The following is a 25,010-nucleotide window of genomic DNA, read 5'->3' on the forward strand; positions in this document are numbered from 1 at the left end:
GAGAGAGAAAAAAACCTGTTACTTGTCTGTAACTTGATTTTCTTTTTTCAGAATCAAGATGGCAGAATAGGGTAAGGACATGTTTAAACGAATGAAGAAACATTCAATCAGGATGAAGCAGAGAGAACACATTCCAGGAAATAGGAGAGGACAGAACAACAGCAGAGGGGACCTGGAGACTGACAGACACAGGAAAGCAGCGGGTACAGCAGTGTGATTTTGCAGTTGATACTCCAGCAGCATTCAGCTAACGGCGATCTGAACTCCACCAGCAGCCAGAACTCCACCAGCAACCAGGTGGGAAGGGACTTTCACTGGGAGCTTGGGAGGTGAACCCAGACAAAGACCCATCCATCCTCCTGGTCTGTTTGATTTGACCAGGAGCAGATATAGAGCAGCAGATCCCAGATGGGCAGTGCGAGAACAGGGTGAATTTCACAGCCCAGTTAGTCCCCTAAAGCCGAATTGGGCGCCATTTTTTGTAAGGAGGCAAAGGCAAGGGAAAGGACTGAGCATACACCGAGCTGGGAGTGAGCTCATTTCTGACTCGGTGAACTGCATCGACGTGGCATTCTACAGGTTCCACCCAAAACAGGTCTGGGTAGCCCTCCGACCTGATGGTCCGCAGATCAAGAACTCTAGTAGTAGTGGTATGTCAGGTGCCATTTTGTACACTGTGGCAAGAGCTTTAGGACTACAGGGGACAACAGTGAACTGTGCATGTGCTGAGCTCACGAGAACTCACTGAGTTTCGTGGATTGCACTGGTCCTGCAGGAAAATAATACCAACTGTGGCATCGTACAGGTCAAAACAGGTCCGTGTGGCACCCAGACCTAATGTGTGACGGGTTCTGGCAAGATCAGCACCAGTAACTTGATTTAACACTTATGTATCAAAATAATCCTGTATAGAATTGTTCTAATCCACACTTAAGTTACTCCAAAGCATGACATAAACCCATGTGCTCTTACCATTTGTCTTACATAGTATTTCTAGGGTAAGCATGTTGCAGGAAGGGTGGGAAAAAATGAAATAAAAGTTTTGAGAGGAATATATCTTGTGCGATGTATATGCTGTGTAATTGATCACTGCCCTTAAAATTGCCTATAGCATCTCCTAAATATTTAGCATTGATGTTATTGCTTTTGCTAATGAGCAATCTAGGTCAATTGTAAGCCTGTGCTCTTGTTTCAAATTTGTAGCAGACCTCGGGTTTTTGGTAAATGTTTTCTAGAGCTGTTATTTGGTAGTGTTTTCTTGATAATGTTATTGTTACATGTAATTTATCTGGTGTTTCCAACTCCTTTATTCACTCCCTACCCAACCCCGACCCCACCGATGCTCAGAACTCAGGTGCCTCACAGTTTGATCTCCAGACCTTAAAGGGATGGCTAATTTATTAGACCAAGGAGCCTAATTATCTCCTCATGGCATCATCTTAAAACTGTCAGGATGTACCCATGACTACAAATTTCTAGCTTAGTCCATTAAGGAATTTAGGGGTAGAATTGAGCATCCACTTTGCTGACATCCCAAAGGCCGCCTCTGTGACCTACTTTATCAGAGGCTCAGAGCTAGGCATCAGGAGGCCTGTTACTGTGGCTTCATACAGTAACCTGCACTCAAAAAGACCCAGCCAAGCCAGCCTACCCTTGAGTAGCACCTGCTTGCAATGTGGGAAGTCAGAAGATGGGGCAAACAGATGCCTATGACAGAAGTGGCTCTCACAGAATCCTGTCAGCTCTGCCAAGAACCAGCCTGCTAGAAATGGAACTGTCCTGGGGGCCAAAGAATTCCTGGGTCAGAACCATGGTGAGCCACAAGCTGGAAAGCCCTTCTCCCCAGCTCCCAAGGCATCCATGGCTATGGAGGAATGGCCTAGGGTCACCAACATCACAGGTAAAGCTGTGTATTCCAACCAGAGACACCATCTGTTCTGTGCCAGCCTCCTTTTCAAGCCAGCTTTCCTCTCTTTTCAGCCAGGTAAAGGGACTCAATGAAATGTCTCCCCGTAGAGTTTCACATCTCCTTTTTGAAGTTTCTTCCAGTACCCCACATGAAGAGATAGATGGTCCTGGGCCTCATATGCACCCGGAAAACTGCTGGATTTGGATAACAAAAGAACTTTCTTGGTTGCCTGCAGACCTGAAACTCCAGTGTCCATATGTATAAGACCTCAGAAACAGTTTTTACTAACTAGCACTGTAGTTTTGAAGGCCACTGTCAACTGGAACCCTGGCTTTACCATAGGCCCCTACTTTGCTCCTGTTCAGCTCAGAAAGGCCAGAACAATCACGCTAATTTGTGCTAACAGCCAGCATCCCCATGAGCAGAGGGAAAGAGCACAGGACTAGAAGCAGGCCAGACTATCTCTACTAGAATATACACTATATTATCCGAAGCACTTCTCTCTCCCACAACCATACATATTATTTTTCTTTATTCTTTTTTTAAACAAAGATTTATTTTGTTTTTATTGGAAAGTCAGATATACAGAGAGGAAGAGAGACAGTGAAGAAGATCCTCCGTTCATCGAGTCATTCCCCAAGTGGCCACAACGGCCAGAGCTTAGCTGATTCAAAGCCAGGAGCTTCCTGTGGGTCTCCCACATGGGTGCAGGTCCTAAGACCTTGGGTCATTCTTGACTGCTTCCCCAGACCACAAGCAGGGAGCAGGATGGGAAGCGGGGCTGCCAGGATTAGAGCTTATGCAAGGTGAGCAATTTGGTGACCAGGTTTCTGTACCCAGCTCTGTTTAGTCCTTTTACACCCTGTTTCTCAAGGTCACACTAGCCAGTCTTGGCTCATTTTTTCATGCATGTTCTAGTCTAAGCCTCCCCACTAATACCATACAACAAAAGGCTGGGAATATTGGGGCTGAGTAGAGTGACCCCAGTTCCCTGCCAAAGCCAAACGGACACTCCATCCAAGAATGGCTGGAAGGCGGAGTCTGAGCAGGAGGCCAACATCTGCCGTGATGATTCATCCACCACCACAGAGGCACGCCTGAGAAGCTCCTCGAGACCAGCCCTCAGCAACTACACATTCCAGTGGGCTTCCGGAGGAACTCAAGCAATGCTTTCAAAAGGACTTTTGATAAGTAACCCCTCCCTTCATCCCTGTGTCATCCACTCAAATGTAACTTTTTTTTTCTAATCAAACCGTGAACTAATTTCCTTTGCTGGGCTAAGAACCTTCCATTCCCCACCACACAAGGTTGAGACCACTGCCAAGAGAACACTGCACCCAAACTCAGCTCAAAGAAGCCATGGAGGAGAACAATGCCCCCTTTCCTTTATATATAACAAAAGGGAGGGATGTGAGGAGTGATTGGATCATTCCATCTTGAATCCGACACCACTTCCTGCTTCCCCTTTCCCACAGCTCACGAAACTCATGCTGTTCTGGTTATCTACCAATGAAATGTAACCTTGTGTCTTACCTGAGAACTTCACACAATCCCCTCCTATCCCAGGGGACTGCTCTCTCACTGTCCCCTCCTATCCCTGCCTCACTCCTTCCACTCTCATTGGCCCCTACAACCTCTCACTCTTGCAACAGATTCTCAACTCCTGTCTCCTACCTAGGGAAGGGTTGCTGGAGCGGACTCTGCAATCACCTGACCTCACTCTCTTGGTGGACAACAGCTTGGTGCAGGGCCCAGATGGTTGCCCCCAGGCGGCCTACGCAGTAGTGACCTCGAGTTCCGTCCTTGAGACACAGTGCCTCTCCCAGGGAACTACTTCCCAAATGGCTGATCTGTACGTGCTCATTCGGGCACTGACACTGGCTCAGGGAAAATGAGTCAACCTCTATACTACTCCAAGTATGCTTTTCTCATTGCCCGCTCATACTCAGCTATCTGGCAGAAGAGGGGATTCCTCACCACCAAGGGTAACCCTACTGTTAGTGCCTCTCTGAGTAACACATTTCTTCAAGCTCTCTCTCTCCTGGCACAGGTGGCAATTATTCACTGTCAGGGACATCAGTCCTCCACAGACCTGGTGGCACAAGGCAACAACAAGGCTGACGAAACTAGGATGTCTGGCCATTCACACAGCAACTGCCCCCATACTGTTCCTTTCTACCTCCCTTAACCATACGTACTCTCAACAGGAACGACAGGACCTGCTCACCTCAGTGGGCAGAAGCATCTGGATGGCTGATCTTCATGGGCGATAAGATCGTGCTACCTTTTCATGGCGCCCTGACCTTCCTCACTGATATCCACAATCCTCTACACGCAGAGCCTGAATCATTATTCCAATTTCTTACCCCATTATTCTTGTTTCCTAACATGCAAAGGACTTCTCAGACTAATTCATGCTTCATGCACAAATCACTCTGTTGTCTCCTCACATGGAGCACCTAAACCAAGAGTGCCCTCTCACCAACTCAGAGGTCACCAACCAGGTTGGGTAAACGTGTTCCCAACCATCAAGGAAATGTCACAGGTGGTAGCGGAGACCTTACTTAAATACACTGTTCCTAGCTTCTCTGAGAACATGCGGGGACCAGTGCCTCCTGCATCCCGACCCAAACTTGCTGGTGGATCGGGACGCCCTTCCTTTCCCATCAGGAGACTCGGTTCTGCTCAAGATTCTTTTTCCAGACTCACTTCAGCCGCAGTGGACCAGACCTTCATGGTGATTCTCAACACACCCACTGTGGCCAAACTTCCTGGCCATCCCTCCTGGCACTATCTCTCTGACCTAAAATCTTTCTAAGCCTCTAACTCATCTCAGTGTGTGGTCCAACAGGTGAGGCCTACCACATTAACCTTTAAACACCAAGATGTTCCTCTGCTTCCCATTAACTAAACAGACTCAATAATTTGCAAAATTCGGGCAACAACTCTGGTCTTGACACCTGGGGGTCTCCACTCATGTCATGGCTTATTCTAGTGCTCACTCCACTAGCAATTATAGATCACTTATTAACTATTGTCCCTGGTTTCCTAAGGTTCATTCAGGAGAAAATTTGTAAAGCCTCACAGATCACCTTCAGCCAAATGCTGTTCCACCCCTACACTCGGGTGCCCAGAGAAACTCTTATGGACCTCGCCTAGGGACAACGCCCCTCTTCAGCAGAAAGTAGCTAGATCAACTTCATTGCCCCTCCTTCCTATTACCAAGAGGCCAGAATGATGGTTGCTGTGGTTATGGGAGGAGGGTGGAGCTTGCTTCTACCCAGTATGTCACTCTGACCTCAGACTGGAACCTAGAAAGCAGAGCAGAAATCTGGCATGCCCCTGAGGCAGCAGAACAACTGCTGCACCAAGCCAAAACTCCACACTTAATAAGGACCAAAGCTACACCCGCTGCAGCTCCCGTGTTGAGAGGTGTTTAAAAGCCCCTGCATGTTCCTTTTTTCACCTTTCTATTCTTTATATCGCCCTTCTGCACATTTGTCTTTCTGCTGCCCAAGGAGGAAAGGCCAATGAATGGAGTTTCTTTGAATAAAGGCCATATATATTCTTTTCTATATCTGACTAATATGTTCCTTCATAGGTGCTCGTTGGTGAATCTAACAAGAATGAAGCAAATAACGGAGTTGGTGTGGCATGCAGAGTTAAATTGATGCCTGAGAATGAGCATCATACATTTGAGCTTTTGAGTTCTGGCTGCTCTGCTTCCCCTGCAGCTTCCTGCTCACACACATGATCCAAGTTCCTGGGCCCTGTTACGTAGGAGACCTGCATGTGGCTCTGAGGCCTTGGCTGTGCCCTAGGCCTCAACTCAGTCAATGTGGCCATTTGGAGAGAAAACCAGTAGATGGAAATATCTCTCTGTCATTCTGCCTTTTTAATAAAACTTAACAATAATAAGAAGAATAAGGAGGAAAGAGAAGAGAATTAAGAGGTCTGGAAGACTCTAGAGTAGTGTAGTACTTCACAAACAGTCCTAAACCCGTCACTGTCATTCCGCAGAGTCCAGCATCCTATTGTCAAGATACATTTAACCGTTTCACCTTTGGTCTGGAAGTAGAGATGCACACTGCATTGTATCTTCACATCTGGATATGACAGTCTCTACGACACAGTTACTGTACCCACTGTCCAATGAAAAGCAATAAAACAAGCAACATCACAAAGAAAAATAGGAATCTACAACAATATGACGTTAAAGTACGTTCTACTGAATGACCAGTGTGCTGCTGAAGAAATAGAAGGGGACTAGCGGAGGTGGGAGGGGAAATCTCGGAGCATAAGGAACTGTGTCATAAAATAATAAAGGAAATATGAAAAAGAAGCCTTTGTGGAACTGGTGAGACCTGCCCGAGGTTGTCATTACAGCTGACAAAGCTACGGTGAGGACCAGAGGGTGACATTAGAGATGATGGGACAGCAGCCAGGCCTTAGAAGCCAGAACTGACTCCAGTGTCACCTCCGCCTCCCCTACCTGGCCTCTAGGCAAGAGCAGTGGAACCGAAGGGACTTTGAGGGAAGAAAGCAAAGTCATAAAAATATTAGACTATTAAGAAACAATTGTCAAAGAAAAAAAGGTACCAGAGTTGAAATAATTAGCGCGTCTTTTAAATTTTTTTTTAAGAAGGTTACAGGGTGATTTTAAAAACTGTTCCAGGAGCAGGGTTTCAAACTACTACTGCTTTAATTTACAGTAGACAGAATTCAGCTTGGATGAAATTAAGGATTTCTTGATAATTAAAATATGAAATGGTCTGCCTAGGGTGGATGGGGATCTCCACTGCCATAATTAGGGGCTAAAAATAGAAGCTTCTACAAACCCTGATTCCTTCTGGGCCATCCAGTTTTGTTGAGAGGAGCTTTTCATCTCAGCAATGTGCTAATTGTTTCTAATGGCCTGCAAACAAACTCCCTGAACTATTAACCTTCTCTCTGCAGCCAGACTTTCAGGAAATTAGTCTTTGAAAGAAAAGTCCTCAGCTGGTTGCCCCAGATGGTGCCCCAAAGCAGAGAGGCTGACCCCCGGTGTGGAGGTCACTGGAAGTCAAACCAGAGGAGGTAGCTCCTAGAATGAAATATGTCAGCTCATTTTTTCTCCCCTTTGAATTCCCTTCCCTGGTTGAGCTTGAGTTTCTATTTGTAGGTTAAAATATCAGTCATGGTGAGTCTCAGATCACTTCCAGGTATACATATCTCCAATTTTATGATTTTATAAAAATTAACACAGCCCTCAATTCACAAACAATTTTGGAAGTTTTGGGCAGCTGTTGTGGCGCTGAGGGTGAAGTTGCCTCCTACAATGCCAGCATCCCCTAGCAAAGTGCTGGCTTGGGTCTGGGCTGCTCTGCTTCCAGCTTAGTCCCCTGCCAATGCTCCTAGCAAGGCGGCAGCAGGCGGCCCTAGTACTCAGGTGCCGGACACTCTTGTCAGAGAGCAAGACGAAGCACTTCGCTACTGGGTTCTTCCTCAACTCCCTTTTGGAGAGTTTGCTGGCAGGTGGAAATCTGCCTCTTTCTTTATCACTCTGCTTTTCAAATAAATAGATAATTTTTTTCTTTTAAAGAAAACAAAAATGGTCAAATCTTTTTAACCATTCTTTAACATGCACTCAGATCAGAAATCAAATGCTTTTAAAGCAATGAATGTTAAACCAGGAGAATACAACATGAGGAGGTTGAGTCAATACAGGAATAAGAAATTCCTAAGAAAACAGAAGAATTCAAAGCCCTGGTAACTGACAGCATGGACCGTTGGGACTTGTAAGGGAAGGCTAAGCACAGAAAAGTACTAATGTTCCTGATCTCCCGAATTTATTTTTTACAGAAAAACCTATTAGAAATCTTGGCAGAAGTGAGCAGGTGAAAACAAGTAACCCACAGGAGAGCAGACGCAAACAGCCCGTTACCCAGGACCCATGGCAGTGAAGGGGGAGGCGGCCAGCTGGGTCATTGTCCAGTAGCCAGCAGCATGGCCACTACCCCGCACACCTGCTGAATGCCAGCCCTGTCCGTGCTGTCATGGCCAGGTCCCAAGGGCAGAAGCAAGCTATGGATCAGTCACAGGCCAGCAAGCAGGCTAGGGCCTCGGCCCTCTCAGATCTCACCCCATGCGGTGTCAGCACATGGGTTGTGTTCTGAGATCTCCAGGAGGCATGCATTCACAGGTGGCGAGCGAGCCTGTGGGGCCCCATCTCAGTTCCTTGGTGAAGCCTTTCCCAGGTCCAGGCAGCGTGCTCAGTGCGCCGACGGGCACACACCACAGTACAAGAGCCACCCCTGAACCTGTTGGCTCGGAGGTGGCTGTGTGGCTCTGGATCGGTCTCCTCCCCTGCCCTGACATGGGGGATGTGAGGACCGGGGAGAGGGACAGTACCTCCCTCCACGGAAGATTCCGAGCCGTGTAGCAGGCCCGCCTGAGTGCGTATGCCAGTCTCAGCGGTCAGAGTGACACAGAAAGGACGTCTGGGTCAACAGGAGCCTGACAGCGCTGCGAGGGGCTCCCTGGCCCCCCCCCCCAAAGACCAGAGCTGAGCACCAGGGGCTCGCCGCTGCTGGGGGCGGTGTGCAGCCCTGAGCCGTGACTCGGGCAACAGCTCCACTAAGGCTGCAGACTCATTATAATCCCGCCAAGGAGAAGGCCCAGGCCAGCAGGCCTTGACCACCAAGGAGCTGAGAGCAGCCTACAGCCGGGTGCAGGAGAGCCACAAGCCCGGATCTGAAGGACAGGGAGCGGTTCCTGAAGCCCATGCGTCTACGCCTGGCCTTCTCACCTCATGCGGGAATGACTCATGGGGATTTAAAAAATTACCAGACAGTATTCAGAAGTCTGCAGCATTTCTGAAAACGTACTCCCACACAACAGGAGGCTGTGGTTTTTTGTTTTTAACAGAATGAAATGAGATAATTTTGTAATTTTTGTGTTCTTACAGAATGGCAACCTTCTTATCTTTATGAATTTAATAATTCATTGGTATTACAAGGCCAAAAAAGAAAAAAAAAAACCTAAAAAAAAAAGAACCAAAACCAAAAATGCTAATGCATAAACTTAAAGGGTATTGTGGATTTATTTAAAATACCGAGCTGAATGATAGCGTGTTGGCTCTGGGATGTGACATTCAGAACTTGTTTATCTCTGTAGAGCCAGACGCAACCTCTCCTTCGCGGTGCATGCCTCGGCATCACCCGTTCCATACCCGGGAAGCCTGTTTCTCGGTGGTGGCTAAAGCCAGTTTTCTCCAGTACTTTATAGAAATCCAGTGGAGAAGAGCGAGCCCCCTCCCACCCCTGTCCCTTGGCTCCGTGTGAAAGAGCAGGGCAAACATCTGAAATTTGGAACCGAGCTGAATTCTCTGCAGCCTGTGACACAAGCCAGAGCAAGAGCAGAGGGTCCAGAGAGCCGGGCAGCCCCCAGTGCACAGGGGTGCGTGGGTCTCACAGGAAAACAGCATCCCCAAAGTCACAGGTGGCTCAGCCCCGCCTCGACCCGCACAGCCTTCCCAGCACAGCCTGGGGAGCCCCTATCCTCGCAGGAGGCTGTCCTGAGTCCTGGCAGGTGCAGAGCTGCAACCTGGACCTGCATAGAACAGGTGATGGTAACAGCGTCCCCCGGTGGTGACAACCCAAATCATCTCCAGACGCTGTCAAATGTCCTTGCAGGGGCAAAGCCATCTCTGGTTGGAAAATCACTGACCCACAGGCACGCCTGCCTTGTCTGCCTTTTTGTGTCTCATTGAAAGGGAAAAATGAAATTGCTCAGAATGTCTACGTTTGACATTGCCATAACTATACTCATGGAAATTACAGAAGTGTCCTCAAAGCATGGCTGTTTTCCAAGGGGGGGAAATGCTTCAGTTTGACTAGCTGGAGGAAGGCTGTTTTGGGAAGAGACAGGGAACGGACAGGATTTCACAGCACACGCAGCCGTCCTAGCAGAGGTGACAGGTATCAGGCACGCTCTGTGGAACCACGGCGGGTGGACACTTCCGGCACGGTGACGCGAGCAGCGAAAGCGCCCCGACACCTGCACTTAGCGAGACCGCCACATGCTAGCTAATACTCGCTGTTTGTTACACGTCAGGCATTGGTCAGGTTTGACTTAATTTTCACGACCTTTTAACACTCAGAAGGGGCTGAGGAACCTGGAAGGACAGCCAGGCTCTGAGGCCAGCACTCCTTTCACTCCTGTCCTTTGGATCCACTGGTCAGGGGCTGACTCGGCTGCAGTGCACAGCCCCACTGAAGGGCTCAAGGCCGAAGCAGTCTTTGCTTGAAAACACATGGAAGTGGAACTGATAGCCACGACATCAGACACGGTGAGCGCGGGGGAAGACAGACCCCGTGCCTTCAGCACCGCTGCTGCGTGATGGGCCTAACGGACAGCGGATGCTGCGAAGGCAGGCCGGGCCAGTGAAGGGCTCAGGGAGAGAACTTTATTCCTTGTCATGCAGTTGCCTTAGCAGTGCCAGACCCAATGATTTTGTGGGTTGGATATTCACCCCTGTTTCCAAAGAGTGTTTCCCAACATATTTGGGGAAAAATAAATGGTGAATTTCACTAAGGCAAGTTTTTGAGACAGGGGAACTGTGATTCTCTCTGCCTGTAGTTCAAAAACTGAAGGCCAAGGTTGACCGTCGTGGCCCAAGTCAAAGGATCAGCTACTGGTAAACTGGCCCTGTGAGGGCCGCAGTGTCTGTGCCTGTTGAGGCTGAGGCAGAGCTAGGGCAGCCTGGCCAGCCCGTCCTGGAGGCAAAGCATGGTGCTGGATGCTCTGGGTGCCTGCCACCCTCCCGACCTGGAAGGACAGAAGCGGAAAGCAGCAGAGCCACCCTCAGTCTGGGCTCAGAGACAGCCGCTCAGCCATCGCCTGCCGGGTCTGCCTCAGCAGTCAAAAGAAACGGCCAGCCCAGTGTGAAGGCACCAGGCCAGCGAGTGCGGGGAGGCAGAGGCGTCTCCTCTGCCTTGGGGAGAAATACCGACCTTACGTCACAAGAGGACAGAGGCCGTGCCAAGTCTCCTCCCGCGTCCGGGCACTTGGGCCACAGTGCGAGGGTCCTGAGGGCGGTAGGTGGAGTTAGGACATTTCCAGTCTCAGGCTCACGCAGGATGTCTGTGCCATGGGGGGGCCCACACCCCCGAGGTGGGCTGGCATCTGTCCTCCGTTTCTCCTTAAGACAGCACTATTATTCCTCAGCTCATGGACTTCTCTACAATTCGGCCTGTCTCAGCAGCGGTGTCGGTGACACACCCGTGGCCACGGCACTCGCATCTTAGTTCTCCTGCTGCTGCACACTGGTGCTCACTCACAGCCCTTCCAGATCACCAAGGACACCTCACCACAGAACATGCAGGCAAGTGCACAGAACACACAGTTCCCCTGGTTCCAAGACCCTATTCAGACAGGCAACCCTCTGCGAATTTGGGGGTGGGCCCCTAGGTGCTGCGTGACTCGTGGTTGGTGGAGTGGGTGGAAAACATGGGAAAGCACAGGTGCTCTGTAAGCTGTGCAGGGCACAGGAGACCGGCCGTACAGCACGCACTCCGAGTTGCTCACGAGGGCCGCACTGCAGCTTCCGGGACTGTTGACACATAGGAGTGTTGATGGATTTTAGTTTGGTATAAACTTTTCTAACAGTCAGAGATTAAAAGAGGAAGTATATATTAAGGGAAGAATTCATATTTCTTTAAAAAATCAATGATGAATAAGTTGCACAGATGTTTGTCCACATTTTCTATCTATCATGGGAGCCTTTCTTTATTTTTAAGATTTATTTATTTTTATTGGAAAGCCAGATATAAAGGAGGAGAGACAGAGAAGATCTTTGCCCAATGGTTCACTCCCCAAGTGACCACAATGGCCAGAGCTGAGTCGATCCAAAGCCAGGAGCTTCTTCTGGGTCTCCCACGTGGGTGCAGGGTCCCAAGGCTTTGGACCATCCTCGACTGCTTTCCCAGGCCACAAGCAGGGAGCTGGATGGGAAGTGGGGCTGCTGGGATTAGAACTGGCACAGATATGGGATTCGTGTGTGGCGAGAATTTTAGCTGCTAGGCCACCGCGCCGGGCCCCTCATAGAGTCCTTCTACATCTCATGGCTTCCCAGAGACCAAGCCTGCAGCAGGAGCATCAGCCTCTACCACAGATCCACAGCTACCCTGGGGACACTGTGCTCTAGGAACGGGGGTCAGAGGGCACACTTACAAATCACTTGGTGAAGAGACATGGCTTTTGATTCAGATCCAATCACAAAACGAATCACTGCATTTGATTCCATGTCTTCTTGTGCCGGCACAAAACTAAACGAGAGCTGTCAGTGTTAGCCTGCCTAGCGGAAGAACTTGAGTTAAAACTGTGAATGGATTTCTTCCACAGGAGTAACTCAATTATGGAATCAGTTCACTCAAGGAAGCCGTCTGCTGTACAGTATTTCAGCTGAGCTGGTTTCAGCCACAGCATCCTGCTCCTGAAACATTCTTCCCTGATTCCCTAAGTAAGTTACTCCTGATGGGAGGACTGGGTTTGTTGTGGATTTGCTTTCCTGTCAGACTGATGCTTTGTACGGTTTTTCTACATCAAAATTACACAGTTGCAAGCAAAGGTTGTGGGATTATCTTTTTTAAAAAATTTCTAATTACTTTAATAAAAATGGTTTTTAATAGCAAAAAGAAAAGTGAATGGAATTTTATAGGCATCACTGGATGATGAAAAGTGGATGCTTTTTTCATTCAATTGTAGCTCTGCGTTTCTTTTTATAATACTGGTAGAAAATGAGGCTTTTGAAAGTTTATTCCTGGGCTGCCATGGTGGCGTAGTGTGCATCCTGCTGCTGGGCATCACATTCAGGTGCTGCTTCATGTCGCAGGTGCTCCCTGTTCATGGGCTCAGAAAAACAGCAGAAGTCAGCTCAGGAGCCTCGGTCCCTGCAGCCACGTGGGGGACCTGGAAGAAACTCTTGCCTCCAACTGGGCCTAGTGCTGCTACCACAGCCATCTGGGGAGTGAACCAGTGGATGGAATCTCTCTCTCACACACACATCTCTCTCTCTCTCCCCTTCTTCCCCTTCTGTCTTTCTTCTCTCTCTCTCTGTAGAGCTATGACAATCTAATAAATAAAGGAATCTTTCCTAAAAAGTCTACTCTTTTGGTGAAATATTTGCCATCATGAATTCTACTGTTGATTTCATTCAGTTCAACACTGAATGTATTTTCTCTCTCTCTCTCTAATAACATGAATGCATCTGTTTGCAGGAAATAGCATCCTGGTTACAAAAAGGGTTTCACTAAGAACGCCCGGAGCAGGCTTAGCAGTGAGAGCTGTGTTTTCCTGTCTCTCCTCCTGCTTTTCCAATACAAATGAATAAATCTTAAAAAAATGAAAAATGAAGAAGTAGCAGTTGTGGGCGCGGTGCTGTGTGAAAGCAGGCAAGCACTGTCCACTGGCTGGCATCTGATATGGGCACCAGTTCGGGTCCCGGCTGCTCCACGTCCAGTCCAGCTGCCTGCAAATCTACCCAGGAAAGCCCCAGAGGATGGTCCAGGTGCTTGGGCTCCTGAAGCCACATGGCAGACCAGATGAAGCTTTTGATTATTAGCCTTGGGCAAGGCCAGCTGGGGCCACTGCAGCCATGGCAGCCACTTGGTGAGTGAACCAGCGGATGGGCGATGTCCCTCTCTGACTTTCATGCACATAAACTTTTTTCTTTTTGAAAACAACAGTTGTGTGTATACATCTCATAGCAGTATTCTAATAAACTGTGATGGCTCCAGTCACAGCAGATGCTGTGGTGCCAAAATTTGGAAATCCTTTTTGTCTCAATTATGTTACTCACTTTATTAAACAAACAATCAGAAATCTATTTGAGAGAGGTAGTACCAGACGTGCTGATGTCACTGTGATCACCATCCAACAAATATAAAATTGATAACGTTACACTCAAACTTATCAAATCAGTTAGAGCATTATAAATGAATCTTACAAAAAAAAACCATTTTGGACACTTATTGTGTAATATACTGTGGTTACAACATCTGCAATTTTCCAGATTCTGGCTAGCACCTGCCCTAAGAGAGAGAGACATGTACGGAGTATGAGAATACTGCCTGCCGCCGTGGTGAAACGGCCCAGTCCTCCCCTCCCCCAGAACAGTTTTTATGAGCTATTGTCACTATGGCAACTCAAGAGTTAGATACAAGAAAGCAACACGATGACACATATGCTACATGAAGTTAGTCAAATGATTTCTTTATAATTTGCAGATAGCCCCTTGCTCAGTCTTTTGAAAGAAGGAGTTGAAGTAAAATTCCTTATTCTAAAAAAAAAAATCTAAAATTACTACGCAGAAACATGTTAGTTTGTTCGACTATTGGAATTTAATTACTTTTCGTAGAAAAATTTCTTTGGGGATCTTCCTGATCGAATTGCCAGACTCAGAACCGCAACCATGAAGAGCAGTGCAGGTTCCATGGCCTGACCATGGAGTGCATGTGTCAAAGCTGAGCCTCCTCAGATGGAGCAGTGGACAGCATAGCCAGGTGCATGCAGGGGAACCTGCAGAGGACACCTGGTACCACAACAGAGGATGGAGGACAGAATAAATCCATCAACTACCCCAGCCATGTGCTGGCAGTGAAAAACTGGGCAAACGGAGACTCTAAGGTGGACTATGTCAGCCAGTTGATTCTGCAGCGATTTCATCGTGCTTGGAATGGTGAGACTGGTGGCAATTCAGAACTGTTAAATTGTCAAAACCACTTGAGCAGGACCCTCAGAGCATGCCCCACATCGGGGACCTGGGATGGGAGGGAGGCTGGGTGAGGCTTCTCTCTTTATCTCCCACTTTAACCCAGATGCAGGAAAAAAAAAAAAAGCAATAATGTGGAAACATTAGTCTTACCCACTTTCCACTATCCTTTGACCCTTTGCGTCCTAATCAACTATGTAAAGATTGTCAAAATAAAGGGAAAAAAAACTAAAAAAATAATTACAAATATTTTTATGCCTTCTGGGTAGCAGGGAAACAATGAGGATATGACAGTGCTGACACTAGAATAATAATAACAGCAGTTTAAACAACCCTCTTCATTGCGCAGTGCCCACTGTCCCTCTCTGCTGCCACTCTAGGCAGGCTGAAAGACTGAACAGACTGGCGTCTGCCATGCTGATGGTTACCACCGTGCTTCACTGTGTGGCCTGTCTGCTCCTGCCCCCGTGAGTGTGTGGCTGTGATCAGGAAGGACCCCTAGGATATGAGGGGCTTGGACACGGCCACCACGTGATGCCCTGTAATTGAACAGTGGTGATTCTGTGAAAAGAGGGGGAGAGTGGAGGACACACACGGCACCTGCCTCTCATTTCTTACTGTAGAATGCTCTGGGCCAGCTGAGAACTCTGTTGGCAAGGAAGCCAGTGTCAGCTACAAGCCCTTAAGCCTCCAGAATGGTGGAGCTACATAAACCTCCTTTCTTTGCCAGTTACACCGACGCAGGCATTTCACTGTGGTAATGGAAAATAGCCTGGGTTTGTCAAGGAGTGTACTTTCACAAATGTAGACCATACAGGACAGTCGCTCTGTGTGGGCATTCAGTGCAGTTAAGAGCCGCAGAATCCTGGGTATGCGAGCACCTGTCCGGGACACGTGGTATACTACCTTCTTACAGAACAAGGAGTCGCTCAATACTGACGGGGAGTCCAGAAAGTACAGCGTGTGAGTCACCTCTGTCACCTTAAATTGCCTGTGGAAGTCGCTTAGGAGGTAGGCTCATTCTGGTTTACTGTACAATATGGGGGTGGTGCCGTGCCATGAGTGTGACATCTGGTGGAAGCCGGCCATGGTGGGGTGAGTACAGAGGAAAAATTACACGGTGAGCTAGGGATCAGAGTCAGGAGCCCTACTCCTCCCCTACAGCTGAGACGGCATGGTCACCCCTTACAATGCTGCCATCACCCCATAATCAGGCCAGTCACATAATGCAATCAAACCGCTGGTCAAAGGCCTCAGCATGTGATACCATAAACCTACTGCTTTGGGTTTAAGCCTTGACGGGGTTTGAGAGTAGCATTCTGTTCAGTACACTACATAGACAAATAATGCAGTTGTCTGTTGGTATCAGTTATTATGCACTGCACGTAACTTGGTTTGCTAAATTTTTATATGACTTACAGCAGAGGTGTGCTGCAATGTGCTATGTGGCAGTATGATGGAGGAGATGTCATTAGGAGATAGAAATTCTTGATAACCTCCATGATCAGCTCCATGATAACCAGGAATGGAATCCACACCCCATGGTCTTGTCTCAATAAGTAACCGTACTTCCAGCTACTGAGACGACTGCTAACTTTGTGCCAAACAACTCTAGTAGCTATGGGAAGCATTAGAGATAGATCTGGAAATGCCTAAGTCTAAGTGTCACTGGAAATACAGCGTCCTACAGGAAGCTTCCAGAGCGCGATGAGGATGCTGCCCCCCACCACTGAAAAGTGTCCCAGCACAGCTTCTATCTGCGGATACACATGCATTGGCACAAACGTTCCTTGCCACAGAAGGCAACTTAATCCCTTCACCTAGTTCGTAAATAAGGGTAAAGTTGAAATGAAAATGTATATATATGTACAAGTCACGCAATAGTTTTCTAAATTTCAATAAACTTACTCAATGGCTATGTGGTTGCTTCTTCCCAACAGAAAAAGATCTTAAAAACAATCAAGCTTGACTCTCTCCGTGTCCTGCCCGGGGCCTCGTGGAGGCTGTAACACTATAGCTGCTTGTTTATAGCATCCGTCTACAGAAAATGAACTGCTAAAAATCCAGATGATTCCAACATGCGAGGTTGACGTTAACAGACACAAAATTGTTCCTTGAGGATTTGTGATATTGCCCTCTCCAAGCCAGAAATGAAAAGGGGAGGCATATGAACATCACGGGAAACCCCTGCTTGCTGTGCAGCTGCTCGGGTACACTGTGAGGGGTCCACAGGCTAATGTCACAATCGACTTGGCTCCCCGGCCAAGGGTCGGTGCCGTCGAGGTTTTCCTAAGTAACCGGCCCTGACCAATGTGGCCCTGACCAATGTGTCGGGGTCGTCTGTATCTGGCAGGACAGATGCCCAAACTGTACTTCCTCTCCATTCCTTCTACTGGCGCCTAAAGCCATTGCATGGAGAACTGCCTAAGTTGCTATTTTATTCAACTGAGGTTTGGAAAGTTCTATTACATTTTGAAAGGATTTTTAAAAAGAGAGTGTCCCTTAAAAAAATAACTCGCTTCACATTTACTACACCAAAATGGAATGGGTTAGCGCCTTCCACTGGACTGGCAGGAGGTAGAGTCAGTGTGCACATGGGTCAGCCTGGGACAATGCCTAGGTTTTACTGTTTGTAAAAGAGAAAAAGAAACTCCCAGTAGCAACAAGCCTGGCTTCTTTTTCTCTCTCCCTCTCTGACTGTATTGCACTATTTTCCTGTACAGTACTAATGCATCTCCCAGCTTCCCCAGACAGCCTGGCCTTTTACTGTCCAGGAGGAAACCAGCTCCCTGCAGGGGTTAGTGAGACACAAGCAAGGGACAGTGCAAACCATGGAACCTGGTTCGTGGGTTACTTTAGCCCCTTCATGCGGAATGGCCAGAGGTGATTTTCAGAAGTCTCCATCCCAAGTTCTTTTTCTAGCAGACTGAAGGCCAATGTCAGTCCACTTTCTACCTCTGTGGGATCCACAACTACCTTCAAACTGAAAATATAAATATATATATTAAATTATGAGTGATTTATGGAACATATACAATACATTTTTCTTGTCACCATTCCCTCAGTACATTTTTTAAAATAAAGTATAAGAACTATCTACAGAGCGTTTATATTGAATTGGGTCTTATAATTCATCTAGAGAGGGGAGGATGTGCACAGGTTATATAAAAACACAATTCCAGAATGGCTTTGAGGATCTCAGATTGCAGCTTCTGGCAGGGCAGGTGTGTGTGTCTTGGAATCAATGCTTGCAACATGAGAGAAGGCTGTATGCTAAGTCCACACGGCTAACACATGATAGGGTCTTTAAGGATTGGATCTCAGAGGAGGAAGGGTGGTCACATTCTGTGGGTGGTTTCATGCCCAAGAGGGGCCAACGCTCCATTCTGGAAGGGTTTACCGTGGCTCTCCCCCGGAATGGATTGGATTGACAGGAAAGAATCACTCAGAGTGTAAGTAGGGAGAACTGACTCCCATGGGAAGTGGGACACAGTGCGAAGCAGCCTGCTTCTGCTGGAAGACACATCTTTGAAGTTTCCTCTTTCATCTTGAAAAGTTGTAAGATCCTCTGCTGCACTGGCTCGCAGCCTCCAGCTCATGGGGATGTGAGTCCGGTGCTCCTCACCAGCTAAGTAGGAATCCATTATCTTCCTTTATGATGCCAGGTAAGATGGGCACTCCCAGGCACTCCCAGGCACTCCCCACCCACCCAGCCGCAGGGTAGTCTCTCACCCCTGACTTGTTACACTGCCCAGGACTATGCATACTGCTTGGGTTTAACAGGAGGGAACAGGTATGTGCAAGCAACATTCTTCATCACACAGGAAAGTTCCAAATCTCCATGATAGAAATGACCAGAGCTGGCCTTGCTCCAGAGCACAGCAGAATTCTCTGTGAGTCAGTCAGGGTCTCAGCAGGCTGCTCAGAGCCTGGATAAACCCACCAGACGCCATCTGATGCCATGATGCCATGATGCCATGATGCCAAAGAGTTCAGCTGGCTAGGGTTGCTCTGCAGCACTAAGGAGACTGACTTCTATGCCATAGGGAAATACCAAGCACTGCATAATGAAAACTAAACTGTGAACTGACAAAAGAAGCTTAAGACTTACCACACTATCTAAAAGGAACACCACCGAGATCTCCACGTCCAATCTCTCTTTGTTATACAAATGAATGAACACAGACCCTCCAAAGTGCCGTCAATTGGTGGTTAATCACCTGCCAGAGGGACAGGGGGACAAGCACCAGTGGACTTTGAGATAAATCTTTGTAAATCTCCAGGCCCGAGTAAATCTTTTAAGTCTGCCATCTACAGCAGCTTCAACAACCTGAATGAATTTTATCTGAAGGCAAATTTGAAGGCCAGAGGATTCTAATCGTATCACTCAACGACTTCAACAGCCCAAGTTTCTGCTGGTTAGAGTGGAAGCAGACGACCAGACATGCCGCTTCGTGGATTTAGCGCTCTGCTGGGGAGAGGGCTTTCCGACGTGTTTCTGGAAGGTGAAAGTTTGCAGATGTAACTAGTTCTCAGGTTTGGCTTCAGCTTTGTCACTGGGGGAAGGAGAGACCAAGGAGGAGAGGGACAGGGGTGCACTGGCAGCGCAGAGGGGCAGAGCCCGGGCATGGGGGGTGCACGTTCTTCTCCAGCCTGGGAACAGCATGGTAATGTTTTTCCTATTTCATATGCTTTTAGACTTTCTACTTAAAAAAAAGATTTTTAAAAGAATGATAGTAAACTGAGATTCAAGGGGCAGAAGCACTTCCTTTGCAGAGGAGATGCAACAGTGCATGCACTAGTCAGACAGGAAGCACAGGTGGGTCCCTCAGATTGGCCTGTTGCTGCTGCAAATGCAGTCACACTGTTACTCTTGGGTCCAACCAGGGCAGCCAGGGACACCGAGGGCCTTTTGATGAGATGTATGTTGGAGATTACTAAATAATACAGCTGCTCTGCCTTCAAGTGCTATCCTTTCTGAGCTTGGCTCTAGTTTCTGCTTTTGGTTCAATTTATCCCTTTGTTTTTTATTCATAAGCCTTGGACTCCCAGTTGCTGGCTCTGAATGGATGAAGATCGGCTCGGCAGTGCAGATAAGCAGCACAGACTAGAAGGCTTGGTGCCAGAAGGGAGCCTGGGGGTTCACATTAAACCCAAGGCTGTTCTGGTTCTCAAAGTGTTCGCTATTTTCCCTTAACAGAGAGAGAGAAAAAAAAAATACTTGATCTCCAATGTAAACTGAAATAACACAAATCATGTACTTGAATTAATTTTTAAGTTCGAAGTTGGCAGAAAAAGCACACTTATTTAATATATGGCTCTGCATACTGTTAGCACACACGTGTGTGATCCGGTGGGTACTGTCCTCAAAAACCTCATCTTAGATTTCCACATCTGTCAGAAGACAGCAGAGCTCATGTGTGTTTTTGAAATTGTCTATGATTGATTTGTAGGCTGAGAATGAGTTGTAACTTACCATTTTTCAGTCCTCAGAACTAGTCAAAACCTTGCTGAGAGCCTACATAAATGTATGGGTTTGCACAGAAACTGAAAGCCAAAGTTCTCACGATACTGTGTCAATCAAGGCAAGAAAGGTAGGTGAATGGCATGGTTACAGTGAAAGGGGTTAGATTTCATGTTAAAACATGGTTACCAAGCAAAGCAATCAAGAGAATCCTTACTCCACATTAGTGTGAGGGTGATACAAAGAGATATTTATAAACACTATCCTTAGATTTAATCTGTTACATAATTATGTTTAGCTTGTCTAATGGTATCTGATTAATAAACATGAATATAAACCAATCACAAAGCAGAAGCAGATATTTAGTTTTTTTCAACTCTGCAATTGCTTATGACTCGACTTACCTCCAGAAATAAATATTTTTAAATAAATAATAACTGAATGAATTTGAAAACCAGTAGATCTGTGGTTAATGAAGGACACAGTGGCATTATGAAGTTGATGAACAAACCAGCTATGTTTTGTAAGTTTTCCCCAAAAACTTTTGTGTTGAAAACATTTTCAACTGCTATTTCACAATAAAAAAAAATAAGCATTAGCATAAGGACATCAGCATAACCTGCTTAACAAAAAGGAAAAGGAAAGCCACTCTCACGAAGTCCCTAACGGCTGGGAAAGGCAGTGCGGTGTGTGATGTGGAAAAAGCCAAATACAAACTACACACCCACCAGGGTCTTAGTTCTTGCCGCACACACACCCATTCATGATCGAGAGAACAGGAAAAATCCAAAAGCTTACTATCCATGAGGATAAAAACAATTTCTAACTTTTTTTTGTATTTATTGGGAGTGAATTACTTCTAATCTTTAAGATAAAGCATTACCAGGGCGGCAAAAATGCCCTAATGATGATCTAACTACCAGGTACCAGCCTTCTACTGAGCTCCCTGCAGTCAGTGGTTCAGCCTTTAGATGTTGGCCCTCCAGATGGATTCCTCTAAGTCAGAAGCCACAGTCGATTCGTCTTTCCCGCAGGTGAGGCAACCCTCTGCTTGCTTACAGGAGAAGGGGAGAAGTGCCTTGTTCAGCCAGGCTCATTATACCCCCACACACCTGAATTTCACTGACTCCAGTAGCATCTATTTATAGCCCGCAGATGCAATAATATGAATCGTTTTATAATGACAACATAATTCTTCCAGCCATTTTCTCCCTGCATATCTGTGAAGCGGTTCATTCCCTTTGAAAGACATTGCCAGCTATTAATATAAAAGGGATGGTTTAGCAGCAGGAAACACGAGGGCAGGGCTCACAGTAGGAGCATATGAACATCACCACATGGTTTAATAGCATCTTTATCAGCTTTAACGGAAGGTTTTAAAAACTGGCTGGTGCACTGCATTCCAATGCTCAGGAAAATTCTCAAATGTTTCCTCTGAATAACTGAAAAATGACTTAATTACTTATTGCTAGAAATAATTGCATGTTCATTTCTAGTGCTTTCCCACTCCTTTCCTAAAAATCGACAAGCTCGCTTGCACCTGTTCCCTTTGCATGTTGAGAGCGTGTATATTCACCTTGGCAAGGTTGGCACAGTTAAAATGACACATGTTTTAGGCAATGTTGCAGCACTTCTTGCCACAAGGGTTGAGCAAAAGTGGACCAGAAAAGAAAAAAAAGGCCTTAATTTTTATTGCTTCTTGGAACAGTTTGTTCAACAGATGTTGTGGAAGTTTTTAGGTTTCTATTAGTCAACATATCCATCAAAGTTGATCAAAGAAAGGCAATGTCCCATTACAAGTATCAACGACCACAGTGCATGTTACCTAGCTCCTTCACAGGGCCATCTGACACAGAGCTGAAGTTCAAAGACAGGCTGTATATGCAATGACCAGGCTAGACGAGGCTACACCCGAGCTGAAGGCCACAGTCAGACAGCTCGTGCAATGACCAGTCTAGATGAAGCTACACCTGAGCTGAAGGCCAAAGTCAGACCCACATGCAACAACCAGGCTAGACGAGGCTACACCCGAGCTGAAGGTCAAAGTCAGACACACATGCAATGACCAGGCTAGACGAGGCTATACTCAGAGCGGTTTCTGCTTCAAACTATGAAAACAGAAGTTTCTTTTAACTTTATTTGTTAACCAGTTTGTCTTTGCCCTGAAGACGTCTGCTCAGAGACAGGCCATGTTCCCTCTACTGTCACATGCACCTGCTAGCCCGTTTCAGAGCATGTGATGAAGTTAATCTGCCCACTGCTACAGCATGAAGGTGCACAGGGCAAACTTCCCTCCACCTTCAGTGGAGCATCCGACTCACCGCCTCTGCTACTAAACCATAATTTAAATCTGTCCATTTTTTCTCTTTTAGTTCTGTTCTAACACACTATCTCCACGTTGTCCTACCTTGCTATTTACTGAGACTAAAAACAAGCAGGTCCCAAACCGACTCTTTGCTTTCTTTCATGGATGTGAAGTCTGATATAAACACAAACAAAGCACTAACATGAAAAGTGAGGGCTACACAGCCCCAGCATAAAGGGTGTTTCCAAATCATGTCTGCATTCCAGTGTTAAAATCTTAGAACTCATCGACACAGATGCATTTACACTCAGATAGACGAGTCCGTTCTAACGCAGGCTAAGCAGACACTGTCCTAGCCATGTCATCCACACATCTGAGGACCCTACTGAGGAACCCAAGCCATCACATTTGAGTAGTGCATGGACAGCATCCAAACAGAACAGCACTTGTCCAGGAAGGCGAGGTCACAAGGTGACGGGGGAGGACGGCACAAGGTCAGTTCCAGGGCCTTACCTGACGTCCGTGCAGGTTATGCAAGGGATGCTGCGACTGTTGGCTGTGATCAGGTTCAAAGCCACTGACGTTTCCTTGTCGGATGTTGCGTGCGCTCCACATTTAAAGAAAAATTCCTAAAAGAACAAGAAACACAAATGGATCCCAGCTGTCCACAGTCCCCTCTTCTAAGCGTGTCCACAGGAAATTAACTTTCAGGACAGCGAAGAAACCTGGATTTATCTGTGGGTTAGAAATAAAGCAACACTAAGTCTGTTGAAGGAAGAAATGTCCTCGCTATGGGACAGACTCTGCCGCAGTTCCCGCTCCTGAGAGCCCCAACTCTGTGTGCGTCACTCCTCCTGCAGCCCTTCTGGGCAGAGTCGGATGAACATTCACACAAACGCTGTGTCTACAATGGGAGTGACAGAAGACAGACTGAGCACACAGGAGGACAGATGCATAAACAGCCTCTCATACCGGAGCAAAGGGAGACCCGAGCCAGGAAGTAAGAGGGGACATCTGGGTATCCTCAGGGGATTCCAGTACTCCAGGAACACTAAGCGCTGGCCACCCAGCAGTCAGTGTGGTCCAGAGGGACAGAGCAGCAGGGTGAGGTGGCCCTCCTAGCCGAGGCTGAGCATGCCCTGTATGTCTCCCTCCACATCCTCAGGGTGCGTGGAGCAGAGACTCAGCTTCCCTAACCCTAACCCTAACCAGAGGGCTTCTATGCCAGGCTAAGCGGCTGGCTGGGGACGGCCAGACTTGGTCCCTTTCTCCCTCCCTCCTTTCCTTAGCTGCACACCTGCATTTTAGCTTTTCCTGCTGTCCTTGTTCTTGTGACTAATGTTACCAATTTTTATCCAAATTTCTCCTTTAGCATCTCTTCCCCTCTTCTGTTTCTACTTTCTCCGTTTGTTCTCAAGCCCCTGCCTTTTGGCCATACGCCCAGCAGGTGTTTGACACTTGCCAAGCCATCTTTGTGCTCTGTGTGAAACATCGTGTCTGGGAAGCTGAATGTTCCATCATTGGGGAAACTTCTATGCATACATGTCGCGGGACAAGAAAAGAATCCTGCACACCATGCTAACCCCCAGCTCTACGAGCAGCAACCATCTGGAATGTGCAGAGTTTTCTCCCTTCATTTTTCTTTCACAAATATTGTTTTGTCGTATTGGAGAGGCGTAGAGATGGGCTGGGAGTTCCTATTCCCTGGTTCATGGGCCACATTCCCACAATGATCAGGGCTGGATCAGGAAAAGCAGAGGCCACACACTGAATCCACGTCTCCCGTGTGGGTGACCAGGACCTGCCCACTGCAGCCATCATGGCCACCTCCCAGAGCGTGCAATGGCAGGGAGCTGGCTTTACAAGCAGAGCCAGGACTTGAAACCAGGGCCTCTGACATGGGAGGTGAGTGCCTCAGTTTGTGGTTTACCTGCATGACCAGCTGCCGCTTCCTAGGGCTTCCTCTTTCAACAACAGACCTGGTCAGCAAGGTTATGCCAAACACAGATATTCAATATTAAGTGTTCTAAGCTTTATCAGCTTATTTTTCTTTGTTGTCCTTCTAAACTTGCCTAAATATGATCATAGGCAGCTTGCAAACAAACACGTGTGGCTGTGTCCTAAGGAAATTTAATTTACAAAACTGTGTGTGAATCAGATTGCGCTCTGCAAGCCCCAGTTGGCACACCATGAGACACCTGGGGCGGGGGCTGCTGCATCGACATTCATTGGCATCTGAACAGTGTGCAGCACGGGATTAGGTATGAGATGTATTTTCTTAAAGGAAAGCTACAAGATTGATTTAGTAAATGCTAATACGTCCCTTTATGCATGACGCAGCACCTTGTCACTTATGCTGTCCTGACCTTGTGAGTTAATGAGCCTCGTTCTTCTCTGAAGAGCAGCACTGACACCAGCAGCCCTGCCTCTCCAGCTCTGCTGGGCTTCAGCACCACTTGGGGAGCGGGTGGATGGCCTGTTGCATCTGGGCCCCGTGCATTGGTTTTCTAAGGTCAACGAGTTGAGCTGCTAACGAAGTTGCTGGGTGATGCTGAGACTTGCTCTGGGAGGCTAATGAGAA

The 25,010-nt window shown here is 47.3% G+C and overlaps 1 protein-coding gene across 1 annotated transcript in view; it reads right to left on the reverse strand.

The window, feature by feature from the left end:
• The window catches only part of PRKN (parkin RBR E3 ubiquitin protein ligase), an 888,769-nt gene that overhangs the window by 432,842 nt on the left and 430,917 nt on the right, over window positions 1-25,010 (reverse strand). Inside the window, exon 6 of the mRNA XM_040965678.1 lies at window positions 22,943-23,058. Within this exon, the coding sequence (XP_040821612.1) occupies window positions 22,943-23,058 (116 nt within the window). The remainder of the gene's footprint in view (window positions 1-22,942; window positions 23,059-25,010) is intronic.

The sequence above is a fragment of the Ochotona curzoniae genome, unplaced genomic scaffold, assembly GCF_017591425.1.
Source record: "Ochotona curzoniae isolate NIBS_2020 unplaced genomic scaffold, NIBS_Ocur_1.0 scaffold_3890, whole genome shotgun sequence".
Taxonomy (NCBI): domain Eukaryota; kingdom Metazoa; phylum Chordata; class Mammalia; order Lagomorpha; family Ochotonidae; genus Ochotona; species Ochotona curzoniae.